This window comes from Barbus barbus (assembly GCF_936440315.1).
Source record: "Barbus barbus genome assembly, chromosome: 11".
NCBI lineage: Eukaryota > Metazoa > Chordata > Actinopteri > Cypriniformes > Cyprinidae > Barbus > Barbus barbus.
In genome coordinates, this window is record NC_136739.1 from 32,806,295 (window position 1) to 32,829,461 (window position 23,167).

The 23,167-nt window shown below is 36.3% G+C and overlaps 1 protein-coding gene across 2 annotated transcripts; it reads left to right on the top strand.

The window, feature by feature from the left end:
* Positions 1-3: 3 nt before the first annotated feature.
* On the top strand, positions 4-13,077 carry septin10 (septin 10). Of its 2 annotated transcripts, none has more exons than XM_079428782.1 (10): positions 4-513; positions 1,437-1,551; positions 3,719-3,914; positions 4,333-4,519; positions 6,048-6,209; positions 6,872-6,968; positions 9,292-9,460; positions 10,129-10,261; positions 11,338-11,522; positions 12,667-13,077. In XM_079428782.1, the coding sequence occupies exons 1-10, from the start codon at positions 484-486 to the stop codon at positions 12,680-12,682; spliced, it is 1,290 nt and encodes a 429-aa protein (XP_079284908.1). In that variant the 5' UTR covers positions 4-483; the 3' UTR covers positions 12,683-13,077. The 2 variants fall into 2 exon arrangements, with proteins under 2 accessions (XP_079284908.1, XP_079284909.1); XM_079428783.1 differs by having other exon boundaries at positions 31-513; positions 12,646-13,077.
* The last annotated feature ends 10,090 nt before the right edge of the window (positions 13,078-23,167 follow it).

Below are 23,167 nucleotides of genomic sequence, written 5' to 3' on the forward strand. Positions count from 1 at the left end.
GATGATGTTTGCATCCTAGCAACTCCTGTGGGAGAACAGAGTCACTAGAGTGAAACTGGAGTACAGCGGCGTTCATTTGGGCTCAAACGCGCCCGGAGTTAACGCGGGAAGCGGCTCCACGTTGAGCCAAAAAGGATTCCAGTTACACCTGGTTGGGACGTACCACTTTGCTGGGACAAGGAGGGGCTGGAACTCCATTGAGCTTTAGAGGTTTTAATTAATGAAACCTAGCATGATTTATAGCGTTCATTCGGATTAAACACAGGTGTACTGTTACGAAAGTGCTCGCTAATGTATTTGACATTTGAAGTCGTTATACTTTATAGCCTTATATTCCCGAACCCCCCTCTCAGAGACGCAGGAATGGTACAGCAGCTGTTCCCAGTGGCGTGTCAGCTGGAAATTATTGGACGAGGCAACTTTTGACTTTCATCCGAAAGCGATCCGATTTTTCTTCAAATATTCGCTGTTTTCTGCGCGCAAATGGCTTCTTCTGATGTGGTTCGACAGATGGTACGTTTGCGATCGATATATTCCGTGTTCTGAGTCTTTTCTTGTGAAGTTTGGGAGTGAGTTGGCGGGAGCGCGCTTAGGAGTGTCCCGACCTGACGAGCGCGCTCCCGCTTCATTTATTAATCTGTTAACAATCTGATTAATCAATTTGATGAAATGTATCTAATTTATCAATTTAAATGATTTATGATACATTTATCCGTTTCCTAGCTGTGTATCTGAATGAGCAATCTAAATACAATCAACATTTAGTTGAAATAAAATAAAATATTAATATTAAATAAAATAAATTCAGTTGGTTGCCAAGGCAATATTTCTAATTGTCATTAAGTTTGAAATTGCTAACTTGAAATCAAATAAAAATAAATTAAACCTACATAGTGATATTAATAAAGTAAAATCACAAAAAATAACAAATTAAAATTAAAACTGAAAGTGATATAAAGCAAAATATTAATAAAAACTCCAAATGTATAAATCTAAATAATAATTCTGTTCTAAATGAGAACGCAAACATCGGATTTATAAATCAAAAATATTAATATGAAAACATTTCCCAATTTAAATTAATAACTAAAAGGCTAATATTTGTTTTGATAAGTTGTCAAACCTGTTAGAAATATTTGTCCATTTTTATCAAAGCATTTATTGCATATATATATCTATAACTATATAAAATATACAGTGGATATACAAGTCTGAGACCACATTTAAAATCTATATTTTTTCATCTAAACTTGGAAAAAGTTTATATTTGATAAAGTTTTAAAAGTAAAAAAAGTTCAAATTAGTAAAATGTTGAAGTGTATGAATGAAACTGAAGATGAACTGGAGCTCAGTGCATTAGACGCATGTTTGAGAGGAAGATTTGAAGAGCAGTTTCTTGTTAATAGTGCTGTTTTGTGGCTCGCTGGTCTCTTCAGGACAAGAACGCTCGTCCGCTGGCTCTATCAGGACACGTTGGGTTCGACAGTCTGCCCGATCAACTGGTCAACAAGTCCACCGGTCAGGGATTCTGCTTTAATATCTTGTGCATCGGTAAGTTAGAGACTCAAACTGAGCAAAAACAGGCTCTAATCTGCTGCTGATGCTGATATTTACAGTGGCTTTGCAGAAAATGTGAATAATTTGAACAAAATAAGAGAGATCATACAAAATGCATGTTTATTTTTTTATTTAGTACTGTCCTGAGTAAGATATTTTACATAAAAGATGTTTACACACAGTTAGGGCTGCAACAACGAATCGATTAAATCGATAAAAATCGATTACTAAAAGAGTTGGCAACGAATTTCATAATCGATTCGTTATGTCGCGCGACGCGGAGACGTTTGATTATAAAAAAAAAAATTAAAAAAAAATTTAGTTGAGCGCGGAGCGGAGTGAACACACTCGGTCTCTCTCGCGCACGGATGCTAGCAGAGTTCGGCGCCTCATAGACAGGGCGGAGCTAAAATAAAAAACGAGCGGAGGTAGAGGAATGATACATGGGAGGCAGAGAAATCCGTGCGACCCAAGTCATCCAAGGTGTGGGAGCATTTCACACTAAATAAACAGAAAAAGTGTGTTAACTGCAATGCAAAGTGTCTGAACAAAGTAAGTGTGTGTGTGAGTGTGTGCATCTGCGAGTGTGTGCGTCTGCAGTGTAGTGTAGAGAACAAGTTCTGACATTCAAACAAATCCTGTTAAATTTTCTGATTTGTATTGTTCTTTATTTTTTATAAATTATTTATTGTTCTGCAGGTGCGTGTCTACGTGGTTAGGTGCCCCCCTACAAGATGTCTTGCGATAGGCTTGTTTTTAGTAAATTTCTAACTGCATCTGGCGTATCTTGGCATGTGTAGTCAGCTACCTAGGGCCGCTTACTTCTCTTCTTTATTAATTTTAGGCATTTTAGCGTGATCTAAATGACAAATGTCGAGAGCGCATAATGTTACGCGATCATGTAATGCGCGAGCACGCATCTCTCCACTCGCAAGCGGATTTCCTTCACTCGCACAAAACGGACGTGTGCTTTTAAATCTACATTGTTCTTTTATGAATTGGCTCGGGTCTCACTAACGTTGCTCAAACGTTATCCTCGCATCACTGAAGACCAGAAAAGCTTTTTTTTTCTAATTCAAGTGAAGAGTAGGCTTTTCTCACTAAATGGAAGCAAGCTGAATATAGTTAGCCTTCTCTAGTTATTCATTTTATTAATACTTATTTTAGTTAAGTGCTTAAATTGTAAATATGCATATTAAATTATTTTATGTAGTGCATTTGTATTTTGTTGTTTTTGTATATAGTTATAGAAGCATATCAACCAGGTTCCAGAAATAATAACCAAAGCTGCTTCTAAAATAAGTGGGGATGCTCTCTTAAATGCACATTTTCACATATTTTGTCCCTTCTATTACTATCAATATGCTGATACTTGGAGAGCGAATCCTGCATAAATATGCAGATGTCATTCCCAAAACTTTGCAACGTGTGTGGGCAAAAAACAAAGTTCTACATTTTAAATGGATTGCCTAGAAAGCTTGCAAAGAGCGCTCATAACCAATAAAGCTGTCACTCTTTGTTCATCGCGATCTCACAAAGTTCTGTGAGGACCAATGAATCTCACACTGTGCAATTAATAGCCTATATAATATAGGCCTATTAACATCATGTATCCAACCCCATGTATCCGGCCACCCTCTTTTGAGGCAGTGCCCCAGACTGGCCCCCCCATTTAAAATGCAGACTAGACACGCCCCTGTTGTTCTGGCAGCTCAGGTGGCACTTTATTTAAAAAAAAAAGTCTATATATTTGGCAGATGTAAAGCATACATGTGTATGTTTTTTGTGTTAGTCCATTTTTATTTTATTTTATTATTATTATTATAACAGCTCTGGGATGTTCAAGGAGCAACGTGTTTGTGCACTTTCTAAATATTTTAGTTCTGTTTTTGAATAAAGGGTTGGAAATGAATGCCTTGTTTTTGTTTTTTTATCCGATTCATCGATTAATCGAAAATATAATCGACAGATTAATCGATTATTAAAATAATCGTTAGTTGCAGCCCTACACACAGTCCACAAGACAAAAAAATTGCTGAAATGATTAAAATAATCCCATTCAAAAGTTTGTGAACCCTTCTTAATACTGTATGTTGTTACCTGGATGATCCAGGATTTCTGTTCATACAGTAAATACTCGGATGTTATTTCTCTTGTCCAGGGGAAACAGGGATCGGTAAATCCACACTCATGGACACTCTCTTCAACACCAATTTTGAGAATTTCGAGTCGTCCCATTTTGAGCCGAAGGTGAAGTTGCGAGCGCAGACGTACGATCTTCAGGAGAGTAATGTTCGTCTGAAGCTCACCGTGGTTAATACTGTCGGCTTTGGCGATCAGATGAACAAGCAAGAGAGGTCAGTTCTGATCATTTACTGATTTATTTTGAGTTTGTTTCTTCATCAGGTTTGTATAAATGTGTCTCTGCATCAGTGTCTCAGCAATGGATGTTCTGCAGTGAATGGGTGCCGTCAGAATGAGAGTCCAAACAGCTGATAAAAACATCACAATAATCCACACCACTCCAGTCCATCAGTAATCACATCAGAATCCAGCCACATATTAGTTTAGAGTCACATCGGATAAAAGCATCAGCTAAATGTAAAAACATCTTAATGCTGGATTTGTCTCATCTTTTGTCTTCTCCAGATGTTAACTGATGGACTGGAGTGGTGTGGATTATTGTGATGTTTTTATTGTGAGACACATTTCTACAAACCTGATGAAGAAACACACTCATCCTGATCTTATATCGGTGTTCTGTCTCTGTTCCAGTTACCAGCACATAGTGGATTACATCGACACGCAGTTTGAGTCGTACTTACAGGAGGAGCTGAAGATCAAGCGCTCGCTTCATAACTATCACGACTCCAGGATCCACGCGTGTCTGTACTTCATCGCTCCGTCTGGACACTCGCTCAAATCCTTAGACCTGGTCACCATGAAGAAGCTGGACAGCAAGGTCAGTCTGCACTTAGACGTGACCTGAAGGCAGCAGTAGATAAGATTATTCCTGACCTTCTGTTTCTGGAAGACAGAGGTCAGGACCGGTTTATTATTTACATTATATGTGACCCTGCAGCACAAAAGCAGTCATCAGTAACACAGGTATATCTGTAGCAATAGACAACAATACATTGTATGGATCAAAATTATACATTTCTCTTTTATGACAAAAATCATTAGGATATTAAGATCATGTTCCATGAAGATATTTTGTAAATTTCCTACCGTAAATATATCAAAACTTAATTTTTGATTAGTAATATGCATTGCTAAGAACTTCATTTGAACAACTTTAAAGGAGATTTTCTCAATATTTAGATTTTTTTGCTCCCTCAGATTCCAGATTTTCAAACAGTTGTATCTCAGACAAATATTGTCCAATCATAACAAACCATACATCAATGGAAAGATTATTTATTCAGATTTGACCCTTATGACTGGTCTTGTGGTCCAGGGTCACATTCACATTTAGATAATGGAAGCAATCAAAACCAACAAAAGAGCAATGATATGTAAGTGCTATGACGAGTCTCAGCTTAACACAGTACACGTAGCGAGGTCGTTTTTTAATCATTATTAACTATATAATAAATAAAAAGAAAACAAATGGATAAAATAGAAAAAGAATAGAGAAAGTTAGTGTTAGAGGCTTTTTAAAAAAAGAAAACCAGCAGATAGAAAACAAATAGAGTGCATGTCTTAAAGGCTAAAGTGGTTTTTATTTATAAAAAAGTAAACAAATAGATAAAACAGACCCTACCAGTAAGATTTTTTATGTTTTTTAAAGAAGCCTCTTCTGCTCACCAAGCCTGCATTTATTTGTTCCAAAATACAGCAAAAACAGTAAAATTGTGAAATATTTGTACTATTTAAAACAGCTGTTTTCTATGTGAATATCTGCTAAACTGTAATTGATTGTTGTGATCAAAGCTGAATTTTCACAAATGTCACGATCTTTCAGAAATCATTCTAATATGTTGATTTGCTGTTCAAGATACATTTATTATAATTATTATCAATACTTAAAACAGTTGAGTACATTTTTTTAGGATTCTTTGATTAATAGAAAGATCCAAAAATCAGCATTTATCTGAAAAAAAAACTAAAAACACTTCTGTATCATTATACACGATACCATTCAAAAGCTTGGAGTCAGTATAATATATATATTTTGAAAAGAAATTATAAAAAATTAATACTTTTATTTAGCAAGGATGCTTTAATTTGATCAAAAGTGATGATAGAGACTAGAGATGAACCGATTCCAATTTTTTGGTAAGTGTGACCTGCCGATACCGATCTTTGCCGATACCGATTTTCTTTCTAAACCCTGTATTAATAATAATAATCAGCGCTGGATAGAGACAGTTGTCTCTGGTCTCTACAGCAGAAGGAATGTTTTAGTATGTTGCAGACGTGGCTGGTGGCTAAAAACAAGCCTGTGATTTCTCTATATTGGTCCGCGGCTCTGCTGTGCCCCGCAGGTCAACATCATTCCCGTCATCGCTAAAGCCGACACCATCTCCAAGAGCGAGCTGCACAAGTTCAAGATCAAGATCATGAGCGAGCTGGTCAGCAACGGCGTGCAGATCTACCAGTTTCCCATCGACGACGAGACCGTGGCCAAGATCAACACCGCCATGAACGTGAGTTCAGCTCAAAAACAACAGGAAAAAGGGTTTATTTGTGCAATATTTGCTTTTAACGACCCTGAATGTTCTATTAAACATCAAAATATAAGGAGCGTGTCGTATTGGGAGGAAGAAAACACAAAATTTGATTAAGGTCAGTGTTATTTTAGCATTATTGAGATCCTATTATAGATGTCGGACTGATATCGGAATCGGCCGATAATGGCTTTAAATGTAAATATCGGCATCAGCCAGTTTATGCCGATATGTCTTGCTGATAAGAGGAATGGGTTAACTCACATGTGCTCAGGGTGTGCTAGTGATTAGATAACTTCTTGTTTAATCAGCTTTGATTCAGGAATTATAGGCTGGGAATAATAAGTGCATGCTTTGCATGAAATTATGCTGCACAGTTGGCATGTTTCATTGCATCATCACAAATAAAACAATTGACAATTAGCTTTACACTCCACAACATCATTAATGTGATTTTAATAATAATTTGAATCAAGGCTGAAGATTAATTTTGACTATTGTTATTATACTGACACGCAGATGATTATGACAGCCTCAGGAGTCATCAGTGTGTCATTTTGAAAGCAGTGTTAATATAGAATAACGTGCACAATCACACCAGGAGCGCGTCTGAAGACTGAATGATGTGTGGGTTGTTCCAGGGTCATCTTCCGTTCGCTGTGGTGGGCAGTACAGAGGAGGTGAACATCGGGAACAAGATGGTGAAGGCGAGGCAGTATCCCTGGGGCGTTGTGCAGGGTGAGCCTTTATCTGACATGCAGTCACTGTTATCGTGTGCTGACGTCAGAGTTATACACTAGGGGTGTGAATTCACAATTCAATTCGATTACGGTTATCATGTGAATGATTTTATTCAATTCGATATCACGATGCATCACGGTTATATCAAATTTATTTTGTGTATTTTGATTAAATTATATAGGCAGGCTACTTTTAGGCCTTTAAACTTAATAATAAATCAAAACAATTCTTAAGAATTGAATCAAATAAATATAGCCTTCAAAACATACAAGCAAATATAAAGTAGTAAAGGGGGAAAAGGCAATTACAAGAAATGGTAGACCGATATATCGGCCGATATTTGGCATTTTTTAAATATCGGCATCAGCCGATAAGATTTCCTGTTTGGCTGATGTGGGACTTTTATTTTGCCTGAGCACACAGCGCTCACATTCTCCCTCTTGTTTGCTGTCATCGTTAACAGTTCTTTTCTAATATGGATAGAAGTAGGGCTCGACGCTTACTTTTCTTTTTAGGAGCGCTTGTGCTCCTAATTTAAAATATTTAGGAGCACCTTCAAATCAATAATCAAAAATTCTGATCAAAAATAAACCTTCCCATTACGAGGTGATATTTGACTCCTTAAAGTGATTTACAGGGAATTTTGTTGTTACCTTTGTAATGGCATTTTTCTAACTTTATTAAAAGTATGTCATCTTTTATGTCAAATTAAAACAAATATATTTATAAGCTTTATATCATTTCTAATTAAACCGACAGAATAAAAACAAGTAGAATAAGATGCCAATCAAATTAAATCAGTATTTAATAAATCTGAACTACAGAGGTGGCACAGAGGAACACAAGTGGCTTGTAGCTGTATTTTCAGATGTTTAATGATGCTCAGAATTAAATTCATGTTTAGGTTAATGCTTTAAATATACAATTTTGAATGTAGAAATATTAAATGATTTAAATAACAGAAAAGATCAAAATTAAACTAAAGCTGCCGGTAGGTGGCGGTATGTCACTGATTCGATCACTGAATCATTCATTTAATTGATTCGTTCGAACGGCTGGTTCATTCAGGAATGTCTTTCTGAATGTGTAATTGAATCATTGACTCTAGATTCCTTTAAAAACGCAGCTCATTCATAAACGAAACACCGCTGTGTTTGACTGGAGATGCGCTGGGACTTAGTTTGAAACTGTTTTTGTTGATGAAATAGAGCTAAATAAGGCAATAGTGTTGTAGTCAGACAATATAAGTTACTTAATATTAACTTCTTGTTTAATGAACTGTTGTATTAAATCAATATCACATTTGCAAACTCCCTTAATAATCAATAAAAGCTGTCACTCATCTGAGTTCATCGCGATCGCACAAAACTGCATTATAATCACTGAAGCTCCTTACGCTGCAATGAATCTCTTATTTACTCTGTCTACACTTTTATTGTTATAATGAGAGAATACGTCTGTGATACATAACTCAACGCTGCAAAAACACGTAAGTACGTTAGAAACCTTTAAAGCTCCCGCAGCACAAACACACATACGCTGATGGGGTCAGCACTGCTGCTCCTAAATATTTGTTCATAGTCGCACGCAGTAGTTTTCAGTCGCAAATGCACTGAAACGGTCTCACTGTAGAGCCCTGTGAAGTCTGTCTAATAATCAGATAGAACTGTTAAACAAAGACATTAAATGTATGTAAAAGTATGGTATTTGGGGTAAAAAGCACCCCTGCTGATGGGGCTAACGGCACAGTAATTAACATGATAATTAATAGATGGCTGACTTTTCCATTTGTTGACATGACATGGTTCGATTCAGATGGTAAATATCATATATTATATTGGGTGTCCATATTAGAGATAATCACCATGTTTAGAATGAAACCATCATATTTAAAAACATGATATTAATTATATCATACAATAAAATATCATTTATTATATTATTGTGGGATCTCCTTCAATGCTTTCAGAATCTTTACTTTTTAAAATTATTTTGTTTCTGTATTTTAAAATATATTTTTATTTTAATGTGTGAATAGCACAATTTTTCTTAAGTGGGCCTTTAGCCCCGTTGTACCTTACTAATGCACGTTTCTTCAAAGCAATAAAATAACAGCTATCTTTGAAAAAAAGTACATGATGTTTAAATTAATGTTTATTTTTGTTACTTTTTGTGTTACTTTTACTTTTTTTACTTTTAGCATTACTAGTAAATGACATTTACGTTCACAGACCATATTGAGGTATTGCTTTCCATTCAATTTATTCCTGAAGTTTGCTCGGTCTTGAAGAGGTCTGGGATGTGTTTGTTTGTGTTTCAGTGGAGAACGAGAACCACTGCGACTTCGTGAAGCTGCGCGAGATGCTGATCTGCGTGAACATGGAGGATCTGCGCGAGCAGACGCACACGAGACACTACGAGCTTTACAGACGCTGCAAGCTGGAGGAGATGGGCTTCAGAGACACCGACCCCGAGTGCAAACCCGTCAGGTGTGTGTGTGCTTCCCTCTGGAGACCGGAGCGTGGGAACTCGCTCACTGAGACATTCCTCAGAGTTCTGCTCCGCTTTTCAAAACAGAAAACTCTGGAATCTCAGCTGCTTTCTTTACGAGACCCTTCAGATCATTCGCACTGAAGGAGGAAAGAAGGAGAGTGTTTTATCATCTCAAGAGGCCTCAGAAAACAACAGGCTGTTTAAATGCAGTCTGACCACATTTAAAGCCATAAAGTCTCATATGTGACTATGACTATGTTTACGTTATTGTGTTTATATTATATTATTTTTTGAGCTGCGGAAATGAGTTAAGCATATACATTTCCAGGTGTGTTTTGGGCTTGTTTATGATTACAATTCCTGCATTAAGTGGTTACATAATAAACTGTATCTGGCATTTAATGAAGCGTAAACTCTCCATGTGGTGCCTATTGCAGAAAGGACTATTATTTAATGTTTAACAGTGGTTGAAGACGAAGGTATTAGAGCTGCTGATTCAGTTTCTTTGATTTTACTACAGCTTTATCTGACTATTTTAGCTCACCAGAGATTAACAACCAAAACTGAGATGCATTTGACATCGAATCAGGAGGCGGCTGAAGATCAGATGATGCTCTGATGTTTTGTTTGGCTCTAATCACGCTGTTCTTCATCATCGCCGCAGTCTTCAGCAGACGTACGAGGAGAAGCGGCAGGAGTTTGTGGGCGAGCTGCAGAGACGAGAGGAGGAGATGCGACAGACGTTTGTCCAGAGAGTCAAAGAGAAAGAGGCCGAGCTGAAGGACGCCGAGCGAGAGGTACAGATCAAATACCTTTCATTTATTTACAAAACAGTTGTAATCAATTCATTATTAATAGTAGTAGTGTTACATTAAGACATATATTCTAGGCCTGCTGTAAATAGTCATTTTTTTCTGTCAAAATTTCTTCAAGTTAAACCAGACTTTTATTTTGACGGGTTGCTGTGACGTTAGTCCATATTGCAATTTGATTTAAACGTAGCCTACTGATCTACCTTTGATTTATTCATCCGCCACAATGTTTCTAATTCTTTGACAATCCGCGTTATACACAGATGCAAACTCTACTCACTTCTTTGAGATGTGCTTCGATCCAATGAGAAAGTGTTTTATAATGTTTGTGGTTGTTTCAGTAAGTTTTGTATAGTATTTTCTTTACTCTTTACTTCAAAAATGTCTAAAAAGGGTAATATTTGATGTATTTGAGGTCTGAGATGTGTGAACGCTGAAGAGAGAGAGAAGGCATTTATTTAGCATTGCCGTCTAATCAGCTAATATTGTCTTTAATAGCCTGCATAGCACTACATCTTTTATAACATGGGATTTTGACCAAATATATTCAATCTTGATTTTTGTAAACTGTTGCAACAAAATGTTAAACAATTTTTTATGGTGAAAAATCACAGTTTTGGACATACAAGGTAATAAAAAATATTTTAAAAAATACCTTAAAGTAGCTGCAAATGAGCATATAAAGCAGATATCTTTAAAAGAAACTGTGTGGAGCATGACCCCGATCCGTGCAATGTTCTCATCTCTGTATACAGTACATTCTACTAACCAGCCGTGTGTGTGTGTCTGTGTGTGTCTGTGTGTCTGTGTCTGTGTCTGTGTGTCTGTGTCTGTGTCTGTGTCTGTGTCTGTGTGTCTGTGTCTGTGTCTGTGTCTGTGTCTGTGTCTGTGTCTGTGTGTCTGTGTCTGTGTCTGTGTCTGTGTCTGTGTCTGTGTGTGTGTGTGTGTGTGTGTGTGTGTGTGTGTGTGTGTGTGTCTGTGTCTGTGTCTGTGTCTGTGTCTGTGTCTGTGTCTGTGTCTGTGTCTGTGTCTGTGTGTGTGTGTGTGTGTGTGTGGTTTAGCTGCAGGGGAAGTTCGAGCAGCTGAAGCGACTGCATGCGGATGAGAAGAGCAAGCTGGAGGAGAAGCGCAGGAGTCTGGAGGAGGAGATGAGTATCTTCAGCAAACGCAAAGCTGCCACCGAGCTCCTGCAGGCGCAGTCCTTCAACGCCAGCACCAACAACAAGAAGGACAAAGACCGCAAGAAGTGAGTATGAGCAGGAACTTATATTACCAGTGTCTAACAACATGAACAAGCAGGGAGTTTCATTTAGAATGAATGCAAATTAAATATTACATATTTAGAGAGGATTATAAACTGGTGAGTAAAATATAAACAATTAAATTATAAATATTAATGCTGTCAAATGATTAATCGCATCCAAAATAAAAGTTTTTGTTAACGTAATATATGTGTGTGTACTGTGTAAATTTATTACCTTTATATAAATAGACACATATGCATTTATACATTTAAGAAAAATATGGTACGTTTATATATTATATATATATATATATGTAATTAAATAGTAAATGTAATTTGTTATAAATTAAATAAAAAAATATGATAAACTGGTAAGATATAAGCAATAAAATTATAAATAATAATAATATTGTTAATTTCCTTTTTAATTAAAGTTGTGATTATCAATTTGGCATGAAGCTTTATCCTCATTAACCAAATAATCTTAAAATGCATAATTTTTGTGTAAGACTGCTTTTTTAAAATATAAATCAACTTATTTTAAAACTAATATTTTTTGCCCTTTTTATTTGCTTCTCAGTTAACAAGCTTACATACAGTACTTTTGTCATGTTTATTGGAGCTCTTGATAATTATTATATATATTTTGTTTTAATTAGGATGAACAAATTGAATAAGATGACAAGAAATTGCTAATCGTACCATCTGTAAAAATCCAGATCAGATTTGGATGAATCCTACATGAAATGGACATCATTATAAAAAACACACAATATTTGTAAATGCATGAATATGACCTATTTAGACGTGATAATAAATTGCTGAATAAAATATAAACAATAAAATCCGCAGTTGATTAATATCTGTGTGATTGATATTATATTTATCAGAGATCTTGATGAAATAATTTTAGAAATTAGATTTCAAAATTAGAAATTTTAGAAATCTGTATCAACTGACCAAGATAAGAAATAGTTAATCAGTATCAGCTCTAGATTTGAATGAATATTACTTAATTACAAGAATGACAGATTATTAGTAAATGCATGTATGTGACGTGTCGCGGTGAAAGTATTTTTCCTGATGTGTCTCTGGAATGTCTGGCATGTGTTTGTGTTCCTCACAGCTGATGTTTGTCGTTCTTCAGCTCTGGATTCATGTGAGAGCGAGGCACAAACACAACTCTACACCAGCATTACGGTACTGTATCACGGACAGCTCATCTGAAGAACAGCACACGTCTTCACTTCACTCTGGTGCCTAAACACAAATCCTTTCTTATGAGCACACTGCAGATGTTCATCACAGAAGAGGCTCTTTAGAGATCATGTTAATCTAATATTTTTACTGGTAAGTGTATGATTAGTCTGCTGGAGACTTGTGTTTTTATGGTTGTGGAGGGCTAAAAACATTAATCAGAAATATATTATATTAGTTTACCACAAATGTTTACCTTATTGCATTTATTTTCCACATTTTATACTCGTTACATGTATTTAAACAGTGTTATTTTGGGTGATGTTTTAACCTAATAAACTTGTATTTTTCTGCAAATTGTATTTCTTGCATTCTCTGTGACTAACAAATGTTCCAGCTTTAGTAATATTGATATTTTATATCATATTATATATGACATATTTTATAAGAATGAGTAGAATTAATTGAATTATTTTACAAATTAATGACATCATTTTTTATATATATGACGTATTTTAATTATTCAAATATTAAAATTATATAAATATATTAAACACTAAATTGCAATGGTAAAAAAAAAAAATAATAATAATATTATAAATAATTGTTTCCCCCCTCAATAGCTACTGTTTTTACTGAATATACAGTAGAATTCCTGAAACGTTTAGAATCACTAAATGAATCCTGGTCTAATATATCATTAAAACATCTTGAAAACATAATTCATGATAACAGCAGAAATGCCAAACATGTCTTGCTAAGAAAAAAAATCTATTTATTTTCTGATAACTGACAGCCTGACAAATGTATTTGAAACTAGATTATTTCCATAAAAATCAGTTTGTGAGTTTATGAAAACGGGATAAATTAAATCATACAAGTGTTTGAAATCATTTTAAAATGAAACCATTCATTAGTTGTGTTTTTACTTGCATGTCACGTGACCATTATCTGATATCAACATGCAAATGTGTTGAAATATGAACTTAAAAGTACATATTTAACCCACATGAAAAAATACTATATAATTCAGTGTTTTTGAACCATACTATAGTAAAGTGTATTATATTATAGTAATTACAACACTGTTAATGAATGCTACAGTATACTGTATAGTGAACTGACCTACTGTAGTATTCTTTAGTTTTTACTACAGTAATCTGTAGTGTATTGTAGTATAATATACCCTATAGTTGTAGTAAAAGTAGTACAGTATTGGGTAAAGTCATGTGTTTATATTACTATAGTTGTTCTATTACCACAGCAACTATAGAATTACCACAACACATTAATTCAAGTACTTTACTATAGTATGGTTCAAAAACACTATAGTATTTACTATAAATTAATAGTATTTTTTAGGGTATATTTAAAATGATTGAAATATTAACTATGATTGAAATATTTTTGGGTTTCATCTGACAAATAAAGTTTGTGAATACCTCCCTAGTGATGGCGTCAAGAAAAGAGCGTGAGTTCTGACTGGACAGATTTGAGCTGAAGTTATTAGCTAATACGGTACTTCAAGAAGTCTGCGAGAAGCGGCCGAGAAAAGTCGTGACGTATTGTCAAGTATGGTGACCCATACTCGAAATTGGTGCTCTGCGTTTAACCCATCCAAGTGCACACACACAGCAGTGAGTAGTGAACAAATGCACACACACACACACACACACACACCGTGAACACACACCCGGAGCAGTGGGCAGCCATGCTGCAGCGCCCGGGGAGCAGTTGGGGGTTCGGTGTCTTGCTCAAGGGCACCTCAGTCGTGGTATTGAGGGTGGAGAGAGCGCTGGACATTAAGTTATGAAAAGCTGTTTATAAGTTTGTGTTTGGAGCTGTTATATCTCTTACACGCGACGTGTTCTGATGTCATTCAGTGAAACTACTAAACCTATCTAGATCATCTCAGTCTGCTCGATTAACGAACAAACTGGTTAAAATAACCCAAACCAGCAGCGCTCTACTAGTCTCTTCTAATGGGTCTCAGACAGCAGCGAAAAATTATCTTAATTCGGTTCAAAATAGAGGTCGCTTTAAACATTAAAATAAATAAAAAAACACAGTTTTGCATTAAGACAGGCAAAATTAATGAGACAAAAATTGCCCTAATGACATGCACAAGGGCCGTGTTTTTATTTGACATTTTTTTAATTGATTAATTGTTTTTTTTAATGAGCGCCAACCATTGAACAGGAGTATAATTAGTTTCAGTCTTGGTGTGGATGGACCAGTGGTCTCCAATTTATTTCAATAAGTCTGAATAGTTCTTAAAACTAAAAACACATACCTTGTATTTTCCTGAGATATTTCCTAAGAAACTTTATCAAAATCTGGCATTTCTCAACTTGCATGATCAATCTCTCCTCGTCCGTATTTGATGATGTATATACTTTGCTCAAATGAGTTTTCGGTGTGGATGGATGAGCCTTCTGAAATACCAACCAGTGACCAACAAAATGTGATTTCACTCATTGCTTGTTTCAGCTGGTTAGGACATAAACTCAGATTGATGTGCATGAGATACCTTCCATCGATGCTGGACTATCATTGAATTATTTCCCAGGATTGTGGTCACTTCCCGTGTCCTGAGGGGAATTTCAAACAAGCCAATTTCCAGTGTGACGCGGCTTGTAGTGAACGGAATAACCTCATTTGGTGTCGGGGCTCTTGGAATAAACGTCTGCATTTGCATTTAGATAGTCAGTGGTTGACGGCCGTCTTGAGCGACTCTCTCGGCGTTCAGTGGGGAAATTGGTTTGTTACTTCAGTCTGCTGCGGAAGATTTTAAATTTCCAATTACAAGACCGTACTCCATTCGGACACGAGATGTGACACTTCCAGGACTGTGCATGCGGAAAACATGGAGAACAGGAGAAAAGAGATATAGCCAAGGATGAAGGAAGCGAAGAAAGAAACAGACAGGTCACGATTTGATTAGAGCAAAAGTCTTGTATTGGACATGTCTTCATACGGTACTAGAGCAAAGAACAGAGCTGGAATCACCAAGAGATGAGCAGAACCACTTCATTAAACAGATGCTTTCTAATGACTCTAGTATGTATTGACCTTAGAGAAGTTCACTCAGAAATGAGCTTGCTGAAAATGTGCTCACCCTCAGGTCAAAGCCAAGAACATTTGTAGAAATGTGTCTCTGCATCAGTGTCTCAGCAATGGATGCTCTGCAGTGAATGGGTGCCGTCAGAATGAGAGTCCAAACAGCTGATAAAAACATCACAATAATCCACACCACTCCAGTCCATCAGTTAACATCTGGAGAAGACCAAAGATGAAACACATCCAGCATTAAGATCAGGGCCGGCGCTAGCCATTTGGGTGCCCTAAGCACAAACGCTTGGCGGTGCCCCCCCCCACCACCACCAAAGAAATAACTACCATTCAGAATTTCTTAGTTAGGTTCTCTTTACTTCCAAAATAACTGCTGCAAATAAATAATTGGAACAGAACAATGTAAACACAGAAAGTTAAAAGTGCAAAAAAAGTTTAAAGTGCAAATAACAGTATAAGTGTATGAATTTTATGAAGTATGAATTTTAAAATGTACATTTTAAGCTGCAAATAACCATACATAACTGCACAGTAGAATTTACTTCTACATACTCCTGGCCTTGAGTTGCTCCTTGCATGTATTTTAGCATTGACCCTGCATTCAGAAATACAAGACAAAATATTCAGGGATTCTACTGAAATGCATTTTTGATTGAACCATCATACAAAAATATTGCACACATTAGTCTTTTATATAGGCCTATGTGTCACTGGAACATTTAAAATTCAAAACTCTATTTTACCTTTAAAAGAGGTCTGATGAGGCACAATATAATAATTCTGTACATAATTTGTAGGGCTGGGAAAAGATTAATCGCGATTAATCGCATCCAAAATAAAAGTTTGTGTCTACATGATATATGTGCGTGTACTGTGTATAATTATTTTGTATATATAATTTTGTATAATTATTTTGTATATATAATTTCTATATACAAAATAATTATACACAGTACACGCACATATATCATGTAGACACAAACTTTTTTGGATGCGATTAATCGAGATTAATCTTTTCCCAGCCCTAATAATTTGACAACTCTGTGAATATGAAAATATACAAACACTGAGATTGTGGGTTTTTTTTTTCTAATTTCAGTTTCACCAACAGATGTCGCTCTTGGCCGAACCTCTTGAAAATGACCGCATAGAACAACAACGAAAAAACTTTATCTAAGCGGTCTAATTTGGCAAAATCACATCACGTTCAGTTGCAGGGTTTTTCTAAAGTTCACCTTACCAAGAGGCAGATAGGCATTATATTGAAGCGAAGAAATTACAATAGGGAACGTTCTGCACTAATAGCTATATGCACACACATCTGTAACGTATAGCCTACCTAGGGGGAAAATTAGCTTTATTTGTCATTCAAATATGACGATGAGGACCCCAACGATTGGCCTTCCTTTCCTTCTCAAACAAACTGCATCTTTAACAGCCCAAGTTTCAAAATTTCCCGGGGGAGAAACCCCCGGACCCCGTTAAAATAAAAGACTCAACATGCAGGGCTAAAGCCCCGGATCTTTTGCACTACTAGCGACGCGGACGCGCCGACGCCCCTGGACATGCATACTACACGCACAAAACTAACATTTTTATTTAAAACATTGTCTTACCTGCAAGCGACGCGCGAGCATCATCCCGCTGTCTCTTCTTTTTTCTTTTTTCCGCCCCGGACTCTTGGTGCCTTTTCGAGGCCATGTCTGAGGTCGGTGTCGGCCAAATTTGAAATTGATTGAAGCATAATTGAACAGACCACTGGGAGGTGGGGAAGGGGGGGCACCAGAGGGAGACTGGCACAGAGATTCACCTTTTTCTCGACTAATTTGGTCTAGGCCTATATTACTTTTGTATTGCGTTTGTATATTAACATGCTAGAAATATTTTATTTGTTATTTATACTAGTAGCCTATATTGTGATGATATTTTCACGACCCAGATTTTTTGGTGCCCCCCCCAAGCACTTGGTGCCCTACGCGCAGTGCGTGATGTGCGTGTGCGGAGCGCCGGCCCTGATTAAGATGTTTATAACTAAAATACATTGAGTCCATAGTAACTCTTCCTCCAGTGAAAAAGAGTTCTGGTCTGAATCAGGAGAGAAATCTGCACAGATCAAGCAGCGTTTACAAGACAAAACAGCTCTAAACTAATATGTGGCTGGATTTTGATGTGAGAGACAACAGCAGATGCACTTCTTCACTGGAGGAAGTATTCACAGGTTTTACAAACCTGATGAAGAAACAAACCCATCCTGATCTGGGATGAACTGAGGGGGAACACATTTTCAGCAACTTTTCATTTTGGGTGAACTATTCCTTTAAACTGAATGGTTTAAATAAAAGTGTTGACTGTCATTTAGGGATGGGATCCCAGTCTACTTAACATCCCCGTCTCACTACAATAAACAGTTCAGTTCATCATTCTTTGATTCATTAAAATGACTCCGAGTCAATTGTTTGTGAATCAGACTACGTCATGCACTTAAAAAAATCTTTACTTTGAAAAAATGTCATATAGAAATAAGTATATTTCTCAAATAATTGCAAGGAAATGGCACATGAAACATTAAATATGACATTTTTGAAGTAGTTTTTTCTTGTAAAACAAACTCCAATTATCTTTATTTACAACTTTGAAAAATCCTTTTATACTGTGCGTTGTGTATTTGTTGTTACGTGCGGCACGAGAGGATGAAAATATAAATCTGTTGACTGTTTATCATTTTGTCATTATTTTGCGTCACATACAGTTCCAGGCCAAACACACGACTCAGATAAAACATCATTTCATTTACTGTGTTTGATTTGATTCCCATGCAATGCATAAAACTGATCAAACGTGTATCTTGAATGCAATGCAAGTCGCAAAATGCAGATTCAGTAGCGCTGCTGTATTTTACTACACATCACCGGATGAATGCAGACACTCGAGAACCTTTAATGAACCAAACGTCATGATAATTATTCATTGTTTTCAATGAAAAGCAGCTGCTTCTCTGCAGACTGACCTCTGTGTTCAACAGCACTAGTCCAATTAGTAATTAGTCCAACAGTAATGAATCCAATTAGTGGAATTGATTCTTATTACGCTGTGGCTGGATAAATAATTATTCTGCAGGATTCATTTAATGTGCATGAGACAAACTCATCAAATACAGCAGATTGGCACAGAGAATCACAATGATATCATGTATGTGTTTAGTTACATCTGTGTGAACAGTGTTGGGGAATGTTACTTTTAAAAGTAATGCATTACAATTTTGCGTTACTAACTAAAAAGTAACAAATTACGTTACTTAGTTACTTTTTATGGAAAGTAATGCATTAAGTTACTTTTGCAGTACATTGTAAATCTGCGCTGGGCTTGCTTGTTTGTGTTTAACCCTCTGGGATCTATCTTTACTAGTTACTTGAAAAAGTAATCTGATTATGTAACTTGTAATGCGTTACCTCCCAACGCTGTATATGAATAACTCCACGAATCGTGGTTTTGAATCAAAGGCATTTATTGCTAAAATGAACAAACAAACAAAACAAACCACATTATCATCATATTCAATATAAGACCATGTGTAAATGAAAACAATGTCAAATACCAGAGAACAAGTGCTTGAGGAAATATTCCCCAACATCTCCACTCTAGCACCAATAGCATATAAATATGTCATCATATAGAGCTTCTTCGTTCAATGCAGTTGTGTGAAAGTCCGACGTACGATCAGTTCATTCTGAAACACGCTCTCTAAAGGAAACATTCACGTGAATCATTCTCACATTATTTAGGATGTCATTTTCAGCACAAAAACAAGATTTGCACTTCAGGAATTCTCCTTTTTGTGTTCGCCTGTAAAAATAACTAAATAATGATAGAATGATCATCTGAAGGTGAATTATTCCTCTGTTCAGAAGCAGGAACTCGTGACCGTCCATCATCTCATCTCCAACATGGAGACCAACATGTGCTTGTCTTTTGGCGAGCAAAATGGCACTTGTGCCGAAACTCCAAGAGAGAAAAAACGGCACCATGATCAAATCCATAATGATTTGATAAAAGAGCATGACATACAGACCATGAGATTAAAAACACTGTAGGAATCCATCCAAAGAAGTAGAAACGACGCCAGAGCGTTTGGATGAATCATCTTGTGCTTATGAAGAACCAGAGTCCAAAAACATTGACTTCAACGCTGAATAATGTGGAAACAATCCATGTGCTCTTGACTCAATCCGTGTGATGCTTTTCATCATCTGTAACCTCCACGGATCCAGAAATGTGTCTCTGTGACCTTCAGACGCTTCTTTTGTGCTTCAGTCTGAGTTCAAGCCTGCAGTGGAGTGGGCCGTTTACTATGGAAGCCCGTTTCCGCCACTGAATAAGAAAGAAAAAAGGTAATTGCGACTTTTTAATTCACAATTCTGACTTTTATCTCGCAATTGCAAGATGTAAAGTCACAATTGTGAATTATAAAGTCAGAAGTGCAAGAAAAAAAGACAGAATTGCAAGATAATGGTCACAATTACCTTTTTATTTTTATTGAGTGGCAGAAGCAGGCTTTCGTAGTTTTACACAGGACGCATCTGTGTTGAAAGCAGCTGCAGGTTTGAACGTTTATATTTGTGATATGGTGTCTTACGGCAGAATGCAATGCAAACAGAGCCAGAACACGTCCTGTGTGAGCATCTCTGGACTGATTTTACACGCCAGCGGACCTGCGTCAGGAGAGACCGCAGATTTCATCTCACCCCATTTTCACTTAAAACTTCATTTATTAAAAAATTGGTAAAAATTTATCAAGACAAATTTTGATGTTGCAGAGAAAACTTCTGAGAATTTGAAGTAGTTGTAAAAGAAGCTGTCTTAACATCTGGGCCTGTATTCACAAAACATTTGATCTCAGCGCTAAGAGTTCTCCTAAAGAGCAGTAAAAGATTTTAGCTAAGAGTTCTCTCTTAAAACCTGTTCTCAAAGCTGCTGAGACACACTTGTGCTGAGGAGTAGAGAGAAGTCTTGAGCTCAGAGTAAAGGGGCGGGGTTTCCCTCGTTGCTATGGATGATGTCAGCATGCTCATTAACTATGCACACAGTGATTGGCTGATAGTCTCCGTCAGAGGTTTATTCATAGAAATATTGTAGAGTGCGATATTATGTTGCCATATTCAAATACAGATTTTAAAATGCAGGCTAAGTGTCACTAATTAAACAAGTAAGTTTCAGCCTCTTACATGTGTGCTTCTCATAATTAGTGAATATGCATATAAACAGCCTTTTAATGAACAGAGTGGAATAATCACGGCTGATAGTAAGACATGCAAACGTAAAAGAAAACCAAACTGGACACAAGCACATCTGTTACTTCTTGCCCAACTGATTAATGAAAAGGATATAATCAAAGGAGAATTTGGATTTGAGATATCCTTTAAAAAAAATGCATGGATGCAAGTGCAGCATGTTACTAAAATGTTTACGTTCTGAGGCAGATTGCCGGAAACAGCTGTTTTAGGATACTTATGATTTGGTCTTAGTGACTTAGGAGTCCTCTTCACTCCTAACCTAGATAGTTTTAGTGCTAAAACACTTTGTCAAACACTCTTAGAGCAATAATTAAGGACTGACACACCCAGTATTTTGAAGATTTTCTCCTAAATCGGCGAGTTTCGAGCTACTTTTAGCCTGAAGCTGTTTTGTGAATACGGGCCCTGGTCGTTACATCTTCATCACTCCCTGTTTTCTGTAGTTTTTCTTTCTAAATGGCATTTTAATGTTTAGTTGGCTGAACAACAAGCACACAAAAGAGCAGCTCCTGTCATATAATTGAGGTTAATTTGATGGAATGAAACGCGTGGTCTGCTCTGACTGAAGTCCACCGTGTTTAACGTGAGTTTGTGCTTCAGACGCCGCTCTGATGCTGGTTAGTTTCTGAATCTGTCCTGAGCGTCACGTGCCATTCATTCCTTCGTCTGCAGAAATAAAGATGTGCTGCTTCATCTGAACTCCTGTAATGTAGAGCAGCGGCTGACGGAGGACATCCAGACACGCTCCTAACACATGAACTCTCTTAAAGCCTGGAACAACCTCTACACAAGTACTGAAACAAATAAGATTCACTTCACTCTGCGTTTCAGTTACACCAGGGATATTACCTTTTACTAACAATTTTACTAACAATTTTATACTTTTTGAATTAGCTTTTATTTTTTATATTTCAGTTTTCATTTTAATTTTTAATTATTTTAATTTGTTATTTTTTTATATATTTTTTTATAATTTTAAATAATACTATTTAGGTTTAATTTTTTTTTTTTTTCAGTTTTAGTTTTATTTTCAGTTAGTAATTTTAGTGCTTCAACTTTTGTATTTCAGTTCACTGCCAATGCAACATTTCTCATATTTATATTTGACTTTATTTTAACTTTATTTCAATTAAAGTCACCATGAAATCAAAATTGATCATTCTTTTTTTTTTTTTTTCGAGTATTGCAGTGTTTATTATAAATTAATTATCTGTGCACATCATTCATTTTTTTTAAATTCGACAACGATCCAATCATTCCTAATAGACCGAATGAAACCCTGCCCTACATTGTTTTCTTGTTTGAGAAGGCATTTCACTCATGTCCAGTTTAACAAAACTGTATTTAATATTTTAGATATAAAGTTAGTAACCCTGGTGTGAAATGTCTTCTACAGTCTTTCAGATCATAAAAGAGCAAGAGTTCTGAGTGAGTTATGGTTATACTGTTTGATGTTTATATCTATCTGAATAATAACACATCTGCTTTAATGGCTCAGACACCTGAAGGAAAGCGTCCTCAGTAACACAAGATCACATTAAATCTGTTCGACAGAGCCTGAGCGTGTTTGTGTACTCGTGTAAAGACTGTTTCTGGCCTTCGGCACGCCGAGCACATGGAAAAATCATGAATCAAAGTTAAAACTGGAGTGTCTGTGGAGCTCAACACCAGCAGATACAAAGATCAAACCTCCACAGCGACACTCGGTAAACAAGAGACAAATAGAGTCAGTAAACCAGCATGCACATCCCATGATCCTCTGGGAAAGACAACCGGCACAGAAAACCAATGAAATAAAAAGAGTTTGTGCTTTCACAGAGAGTTTCCCTGTAAACACACTTTCATTATAAACCGCAGCTGCGTGAGCGAATCTCATCAAAACATATCCGGGTCATATTTCAGTCCAAAATTAAAAGAAAGAAAAATTAAATATACTACTGGACAAACGTTTGGAATAGTTCATATTTTCTCTCTCTTCTGCTCACAAAGGCTGCATTTCTTTGATCAAGAATACTGTAAAAATGGTAATATTGTGAATTATTACAATTTAAAAATGTAGCTATAAAATACTTTTCTCATTTTTAAATA